This window comes from Peromyscus californicus, unplaced genomic scaffold (genome assembly GCF_007827085.1).
Source record: "Peromyscus californicus insignis strain IS unplaced genomic scaffold, ASM782708v3 Scaffold_8__1_contigs__length_139910024, whole genome shotgun sequence".
Taxonomy (NCBI): Eukaryota; Metazoa; Chordata; class Mammalia; order Rodentia; family Cricetidae; genus Peromyscus; species Peromyscus californicus.
The window spans coordinates 93,864,944-93,874,252 of NW_026294606.1; the positions used below are offsets into that span (position 1 = coordinate 93,864,944).

Genomic DNA, 9,309 nt, shown 5'->3' on the forward strand with positions numbered 1-9,309 from the left:
TGACAAATTCTCGGGGCCCCCAGGGTGTCCCTGAACTCTAGCACTGTTGTTTGGAAATGACTTCATTTTGTCTTCACTCTGCACTGAGAGCAGGGTTGGGGTTCACTTCATTCACAGCTGACCCCCCAGTGCTTGCTCCACTGTTCTTTCTATAAAAGGTGCGCAGGTACCACCTCATCAGTCGCTGCTTTGGGCGGGCTTTAGAATACACATCCAGTACTAACAGTTACTTTGTCCCAGTTCCCCTGGGGTATTTGGGCTTGACAGTCCCACAAACTTGACAGTGTAATTCTCATCTGGCCTTAGCTAACGTGGAGGTGAAAGGATAAATGTTAGCTTTTATCTTAGATTTGGAAAATAAGGTGTGTGTATACAGGGCAGCCGGAGAGATGCTCAGCCGGGAAATGCTAACTGCAAGTGTGAGGCCTGAGTTCTGAGGCAAGCACATGTGTGAAAGCTGGGCACAGCGGTGTGGGAGGCTCAGACAAGCGGGTCCCTGGGGCTTGCTAGCCAGCCGCTGTAGCCCAATTGGAAAACTCCAGGTTCAGGAGAGACCCTGACTCAAAAAATGAGGTGGAGAGAAATTAAAGAAAACAGCAACATCAGCCTCTGGCCTCCACACATGGTCACATATGCACTGGGGTGCTGAGATGTGTATATATGTATGTATATGTGTCATCTTTTATTTTTTTATTAGAAAGGGTGAAAACATATTTCCCCTGTTTATTTGCTGTCACAGAAGTCATTTAGGGAAAACACAAGAAGTGCTTGTTCTGAAAAGACCATTAGGTAACAAAGAGGAAATCCTGGACTGTCTTAAGTGTTTATTGGAACAACTCTGATCATTTCTTCAGCGTCGACCTGAGAAGTGCTTCTGTAGTGGTGATGAAGGAGGGGAGAAATAGCACAAGGCGTCGCTTACTAATTATGTGTTGTCTGGTTCCCGTGAAAGCCGTAATTAGGAAGAGAAGAAAAACCGTGCTTATTACAGGCACAAGTTCAGCATTTACCGCAGATCATTATTGCAGATCGCTGTGCTGCCCGCTCCGCCTCAAACATTGTGACAGGCAAACAACCCTGGCTTTACTAGGCATTGGCCATGTGGCATTCATTGTTTTGGCAACAGGGTTTGAAACCTAGATTAGATTTTTAGTTTTGCTCTTCTAACAAAGCAGACTTTGAACTTTAGATAGATTTTTAATTTTTTTTGGAGGTTTATTTATTTTTATTTTATGCGTGTGGGTGTTTTGCCTGCCTGTGTGTGCATCCATGCACCATGTGCATGCAGTGCCCATGGAGGCCAGAAGAGGGTGTCAGATTCATTGGAGCTGGAGTTGTGACCCCTTGTTAGCTTTAGAATAGACCAGGGTCCTCTAGGATCAGGGACTGAGCCATCTCTCCAGCCCCAACACAGACTTTTCTTAGTGGCTTATTTATGTGGCCTGTACAGGTCATCTAATGATACAGTATAGTATATATCTGATGTATGTTGATGACATTTGGGATAGAGGCACATGAGAAAGTGGCTTTGCCAGCAAGCATTTTATTAAATGACTTTTTAAAAAGATGTTTTCAATCACACGCACGCTGTGTGCATGCATAAGTGCAGGTGCCCATAGAGGCCAGAAGAGAGCATGGGATCCTCTGAAACTGGAATTATACCCAGTATGGGTTCTAGGCATTGGATTTGAGTCCTCTACAGGAGCAGCAAGCACTCTTAACCAGAGTTATCTCTTCAGCCCCTTCAATAACTTTTATGGATCAGCGTTTGCTAGTGAAATAAGTCTTTGCTCCTGTGGGTGGGGTGGTGCATGCACTTAAGGAAATGGTTTAGGTAATTAAACTTTTTAACTTTCTAATTATGTGTATGTGTTTTTCTGTAAGAGCACATGGATGTGGGTACCTTTGGCGGCCAGAGGCATTGGATTCCTCTGGAGATGGAGTTACAGGTTGTTGTGAGCTGCCCATTGTGGGTGCTGGGAACTGAACTTGGGTCCTGGAAGAGTAGCAAGTGCTCTTAACTGCTGAGCCATCTCTCCTGCCTTGTGATTAAACTTTTCCACTCTTTTAAGATTTTGATGGGTTAGGAGGACTTTTTGGTTTTTAAACTGAGAAGTGTGTGTGTGTGTGTGTGTGTGTGTGTGTGTGTGTGTGTGTGTGTGTTCACATGAGTGTGGAGGCCAGTGTCTGATGTCTTTATCATTTCACCCTGTTTTGAGACAAGGTCTCTCACTGAACCTGGAGCTCATGGATTCAGTTAGGTGGCTGACCAGTGAGAGCCCAGGACCTTTCTGTCCCCCATTTTCTGGGCTGCCCGACTTCTATGTGGGTGCTGGGGGTGTAACTCATGTCCTTGTACTTACAAGCATTCCACCCCCAAGCCATGCCATCATTCACATTTGTTTGTTTCTGTGCTGCAAACATGCATTCCTGCCAAGGGGTAGGCCTCCTTAGGGATTTCGTTTAGCTCTTAGCTGCTTACTGACAGAGCCACACAGTAGACCCCATTTCCGTAGCAGCATCTGTTTATGGTCTGTGTTTCAGAGATGTTAGCATATTATGAGATGAAATATTTTACCCCTTTCTCTCCTTTAGCACAACATTCTGAAATTTTTTGGTTATTGCAACGATCTTGATCGGGAAATGAGAAAGTGCTTGAAGAATGAGGTAAGAACTGTGTCCAGAGTTAAACAGCATAACATTTTTTTTAAATATTATGTTGTTGCCCTTATTAAATTTCCTATAATTTTAGTCTAACAGAAAATCAGCTTTATTTGTATGGCGTTCTCTTTTAAACCGAGAGGACTGAACCCTGCTTTGGAAACAACTTTAGAACATTGCCCCCATCTTAGTTTGGGTTTCTATTGCTATGAAGAGACACCATGACCATGGCAACTCTTATAAAGGAAAACATTTAATTGAGGTGGCAGCTTACAGTTTCAGAGGTTTAGTCCATTATCATCATGGTGGGAAGTATGGCAGCATGCAGGCAGACATGGTGCTGGAGAGGTAGCTGAGAGTTCTTACATTTTGGCTCAGACAACAGGAAGTGGTCTGACTCACTGGGCATGGCTTGAGCATATATGATACCTCAAAGCTGGCCTCCACAGTGGCACACTTCCTCCAACAAGACCACACCTACTCCAACAAGGCCATACCTCCCATTAGTGCCACTCTCTTTGGGGGCCATTTTCTTTCAAATCACCACACCCCCTTTCTTCCATGCACACAAGTAGAGAAGCCATCTTTGCTTTCATTGAAAAATTCAAGGTGGATGAACTCAAGAAGTCAAGCTACTGGCATCAGGGAGATGCTTAGGAGACAGTGACTAGTTGGTTTGTAGGTAAGCAAGAGTCTTTGGCCTCAGTTTCCTTAAGCAAAGTGAGGAGGCTAAACTTAGGCTTTTTCCATCTTTGATGAGAATCTTGGATTCTTTGTGCTGTGAACAAGCCACAGGGACCTTGTGTGATCATCTCCTGACACTGATGTAGGCTATGACAAAGACCTAGGCATGGGCCAAGAGCCAAAGTACCAGTTCATTGTCTTTTTCCAGGAACTATTAACCAAGCAGATCCATTTTAAACTTTTGAAAATAAGTTAATTCCATTTCTGTTTTACACATCAGTTACTTTATAGCCAGAACCTTTTAAAATAAATAATGATATATGTATGAACTGAAAAAATCCATGTTCCAGTTTGTGTGTGTGTGTTTCAGCTGCTCCCCCTCATTAGTTTCAGATCGAAAGGTTTAAACACAATATTTGAAGCTGTATTGCATTATATGAATTTTCTACTCTGGGAAATTTTTATCATTGTAGCATCATCTTATTATTTGAAGAACTGTTTATATAGGAGTAAATTTTAAAATGATGCATTTTTTTAATAGCCCAGTCTGATTTTTAAACTCTTATTTCTCCTGCCTCAGCTTCTTGAATATTGGGGTTAAAGGCATGTTCCTCCACACCCAGTGAATGTATCCAGGGAGATTTTCTTTGTGATTACAAATGTGTATGTTAGGATTAAAGATGATTCCTGAAAAATGTTTTTCCTTCACATGCTTGCAGAAAGCCAAGCCTGTGCTGTTATTCTGTCCAGCACCTGCTCTCCCCCCCCCCCCCCCCCACATATTCAGTTTTATAGCATTTTACCTATGTTTAGGCTTCTTGTCCCTGTGTAGTTCAGTAATTTTGCCATTGTTTTCACAACTAAAATCTCCTGTGGACTCTTCTTCCAGCTGCTCCTGAATGTTGTTAGTGACTCTTCAATTGGACATCATAGAAACTTCTTGTCTGTCTGTTTTCATATGATGTCCTGTTTCCTTTTCTCTTAGTCAGGGTTTCTATTGCTGTGATGAAACACCATGAACGAGGCAACTTGGGGGGAAAGGGTTTATCTGACTTTCATTTCCACATCACAGTTCATCATCAAAGGAAGTCAGGACAGAAACTAAAAACAGGGCAGGAACCTGGAAGCAGGAGCTGATGCAGAGGCCATGGAGGGGTGCTGCTTACTGGCTTGTTCCACATGACTAGGTCAACCTGCTTTCTTATAGAACTCAGGACCACCAGCCCAGAGATGGCACCATGGGCTGGGTCCTCCCCCATCAGTCACTAATTAAGAAAATATCCTATGGGTTTGCCTACAGCCCATCTTATGGAGGCATTTTCTCAGTTGAGGCTCCCTCCTCTCTGATGACTCTAGCTTGTGTCAAGTTGACTTAAAGCTAGTCAGTACACCTCCCCTGTATTTAATGTTGCTTCATTCTGTAGCTTATGAATGCTGTCCTGTCCGATCTTTCTTCTCTACTCCAGAGTGCCCTGCTCTTCATTTCCTGTGTTCTTAAGAGTGGCTCTGCCTGGTGGTCGTGGTGCACACCTTTAATCCCAGCACAGAGGCAGGTGGATCTCTGTGAGTTCGAGGCCAGCCTGGTCTACAAAGCAAGTTCCAGGCAGCCAGGACTGTTATACAGAGAAAACTTGTCTTGAAAAACCAAAGGGGGAAAAAAAGAAAGAAAAGAAAAAGAGTGGCCTCAGAGGCTCTCTTTCGTCTCTCCATGTTTGGAACTTTTTGGAAAGTATGTGTATGTGTGTGGGTTTGTACACATGCATGCGGGTGCCCTCGGAGGCTAGAGGTGTTGGATCCCCGGAGCTGGAGGTTAAGGCGGTTGTGAGCTGCCTGACTGGGTGCTGGGAACTGAAATTGGGTCCTCTGCAAGAGCTGCACAGGCTCCAGACCAGGGAGCCATCTTCAGCCCCAGAGTGCTGGAGTATCCTGCGCCCCCTTCAGAGGGTCGCCTTTTCTGCCTCTCAGCTGCCTTTTCCTTTGCTGGCCCTGCGATTGCGCCTCCTTTGTCCCTGTTACTTTATTGTTTGGTTAACGTCCCTTTTATCCAGTGTTTTGATGACGTCTTGGGAGTGACTTTGCATTCACCTTTCCACCTTTTTGTTCGGGGTCATCTGGACTTCCTACGTTAGTATAGACTTTACTTCAGTGTGCTCTGTAACTCATTTTAATGGCCTGCTACATGCATCACCTTCTGAACACTTACCTTTAGACTCCCTTCTGTCCTGCTAGCGGCAGGCAGTCCAGTGTCAATTTTTTTTTTTCCTACAGCACATGTCTATCTGCATTCTAGAATAGTGTTTTATATTGTTTTCTCCCAAATTGTCCTTTTGTTCTGTTTTGTTTTTGCCACAGGGTCTCTTAGAGCCCACGCTGCCTTGGCCTCCCCACCTACAACTTGTGTCTGTCCTCCCTCACCCCGTCCCTGGTGTTTTTAATTAATTAATTAATTAATTAAGACAAAATTTTGCTGTGTAGCCCAGGTTGTCCTAGAACTCACCATTCTTTGGACTCAGTTAGAATCAGCAGTATGATCTGCCATACCCTGCCTGGAGTAGCCTTTTGGTGAAGAAAACAGTTGGAAAGCTGTTATTCAAGGGCTGAGAACATGGCTCAGTGGGTGAGGATGCTTGCGGCCAAGTGGACACCTAAGTTCTATCACTGGGACGTGCATGGTGGAAGGGAGAATGGACTCCTCACAGTTGTCCTCTGGCCTTCACACTTGAACCAGGACATGTGTGCATTCACACACAAACAGACACAAAATAAATGTTTGTTTGGTTTTTTTTTTTTGAGACAGGGTCCTACTATGTAGCTCTGGCTGTCTTGGCATTCATTTTTAGACCAGGCTGGCCTCAAATTCACAGAGATTTACCTACTTCTGCCTCTCAAGTGCTGGGATTAAAGGTGTGTGCCATTATGTGTAGCAATAAATGTAATTTTTAAAAGCTGCCATTCAAAAGAATCTACACAGTTCTTTAATCAGAATCTTTAGTTTGAAATTGTATTGATTGAAGCTTGTTAACAGTTCTGTGGCCTGGCTCTTTATGTTAGTGGTTCCTGCTCCAGACAAGTAGAGGAATTGAAAAGTTGAAAATCTTTATATTTTTCTTCTTGGGAGTGGGGGAGTAATTCAGTCCTTTATTGGATGTTACTAAATCTTCTGTTTTTGTGTCCTTTCTTTCCATGTCTCTGGTTCCTAAAAGATGTTCCATTGTTGATATATGTTCATGTTTTAATTCATTTTCTCTCTTTCGCCTTCCCCAGGGAGGAATAATTAATTTTTTAAAATATGTCCATATCTCTCTATCGATAGCATATAACACATGTATTAAAGCATTCTATTTTGAATGCAGGCTAATAAGCATTTGAGAAAAATCAAAGTGCTCTTTCATAGTGAGTGGCTGCATGCTCTGTTACCTGTTAGCTACAGTGGCTGATGGCCGTATGTCCAGACAGGTAGTGCAGTTGCAGACCTCTGAGGTGAAGCTGCATTTAGAGCAAGCCAGTTGCAAAAGCTGAGGGTTTGTGGAGAATCAAGAGCTGTGACAGCTGATGATGGAGCAGAAATCCTGGAATGTTTACCTGCTCTAATTACCCTGGGAATCCATGGGAGGCCGTGACTTCCTCGAGCTGTTTGCTCTTTATAATGTTGTGAGAACCACCAGAAGTAGGCTCCCTCACCCCTGTCTGTCAGTCACTGGCTTGAGTACTGTGTTCAATTCTAGTTCTGAAATTTAATAAAGAGCATTGCTATTAAAGTGCCCTGTAGAATAAGCCATTTTGCAGGCATCAGAAGAAAAAGGCCATGCCCTGTAAACACTTGGAGAAAACAGTAACATTAGGCCCAGAAAAGAGGAAAAAGGGTCATCGTTGGCCATCAGTTACTTGAAGATTAAAGCAGGCAAGGACGATGGAAGGCAGGAGGGAGTTGACAGGAAAATACTGGTTCACTGTGACAACTTCGGAGAAGCAGAAGGGCCCAGCAGCTGAACAGACTGCACTCAAGGTAGTGACCCCAGTAATTATACAGAGGAGCTGCTTGGGACAGGGGTAGAACACATCTGTGTCCCTTGACTTCTCTGAGATTCAGTGGCCGTCCATGATGCTGTTGACCAGTCTGTGTTGAACAAGGGATCACTGCCTCTAATCTCAGGTTCCGTGAATGAAAGAGTCTCATCGGTAAAAACATTCATTGTTTAGCTTAACTGATGGTGACCTGTTGTCTCCTCTCTCCCATTTCCTGCCAGTATACAGAGAAGAGGACCAGGAGCAGGGAGCATGGTGCCGCCATGCGAAAGAGGCTTTCTGACCTTCCAGAGGAAGCTGGAAGATAGGTCCACTGGATGTCTTGACTGGAGACCTGAAGATGGCCGGTAGCTGGAAAAATCCCTTCCTTTTGGTCTCTACGACCCTTTGAATGCAAAGTGACCATGAAGAACTGAACCATGGAGAAACATGAGAATGTGGATTCTCAGTACTTGCTGAACAAAAGCCCTTAGTGCCGTGGGCTGTGCCTGCCAAAGTTTCCTCTGCTGCTGCCCTGGGTCTCCATCCACCTAGTACTGACTCACCTCCCGAAATAAAGTAATCGGACAGTGGTGTCCTCCTTTTCTTTAACCCTCTCGGGGCAAGAGGGAAGTGGTGCTAGTGGCTTCCTCTATTTGAGAACATGGTGCTTGAAGATTGAGTTCTGAAGACAAAAGCTAGCGTGGGAGTTCTGGGGAAATTCCAGCAGAGTTAACTATACGAAGTTCCCCATTTTATCTTTTTAAACAGATGTTTTCTGAAAGATCATATATTTCTATTTAGCTCTCCAGTTATGGATGGAAAATATTTGAAAAACAATTGGACCCGTAGTGGACATGTACATGTTCCTTGCCACTCATTAAGTAATAACAGCATAACAACTACTTATACAGTCTTCATAAGTAAGCGAGAACTGGTGTGGCCACAGGTGAAAGTGTGTAGGTTTTATGCAGATACTTTGCCCTTTAGGGATTTGAGCATCTGTAGAATTGAATAGTGGAGGGTCCTAGAAACAGTACTGCCCAGCCCTTTGGAGAGATGATTTACATGGATAACATTGCATCCAGTTAAGGCCCCATAAGACTCTGCTTTCTCATTTGGGTAAATGTTCCCACCGTGGGTACCAGTTGACTCCTGGGCTTTAGCTTTGGAACCTCAGAGCTCTTCACGTGTCCACTCCTGGCTCCTACCTCACGAATACTACTCCCGCTGGTTTCTGAGACCCTCCACAGTTGGAAGTCAGCAGTTTCAGCCACAGCGTCAGCAGGGCCTCACGGGGCTACTGAGGAGCCCCAAGACAGACCAAGCTAAGGTTCTGGTGGTGTTTGGTGTGTAATGTTTGTATGAGACCTTGGTGTTTAATAAATGATTTTCCTGTTGCAGGAGAAGCTGGACATTGAGTTTGCAGGGTGGTTAACAGGGGAGACAACTGATGAAAGGAGTGGGGTCAGAACCAGAGTTCTTGAAGTCCCTCCTACGAAAGCTGATCCGGATAGTCAGACATTTTGCTGGCAGAATCTTATAACGAACCAATAAATTGACTGTTAATCATAGTCAATTATAATTACAAAAGCCGCATGATTATTGAGGTGTTAAAGAAAACAGCAAGGGCACTTGTGCCCAGTGTTCGTGGAGTCATTCCAGGAAAGCTTTCTGGTGAAGGTGACCTATGCCGAGATAAATTGAGATATAATTGATAAATTATGCCAGCAGGGAATCAGTATGACTGGAAGATGGAGCTGATGGCAGAGGAAGAAGAGCCCATAAAGCTCTGAATTCCGCGATTTCTGCCTGCAGACCTGAGTTTAGTGTGGTAGTGGAGGGAGTTGCAAGGATGAGCTGGTTCAGTTTGTATTTTAATGAGATTTTTCTGATTGTAAGTTTGGGGGACAAAAATCAATCCTTTTGCTCAAGGAAGCCAGAAAAGCCAAGGAGAGT

At 44.1% G+C, this 9,309-nt stretch overlaps 1 protein-coding gene across 1 annotated transcript in view; it reads left to right on the forward strand.

The window, feature by feature from the left end:
* Cmc2 (C-X9-C motif containing 2) overlaps positions 1 to 7,943 on the forward strand; it is a 28,987-nt gene extending 21,044 nt beyond the window's left edge. The window contains exons 3-4 of the mRNA XM_052726762.1: positions 2,596 to 2,667; positions 7,593 to 7,943. Coding sequence (XP_052582722.1) covers positions 2,596 to 2,667; positions 7,593 to 7,679 — 159 coding nt within the window. The 3' untranslated portion in view covers positions 7,680 to 7,943. The remainder of the gene's footprint in view (positions 1 to 2,595; positions 2,668 to 7,592) is intronic.
* The last annotated feature ends 1,366 nt before the right edge of the window (positions 7,944 to 9,309 follow it).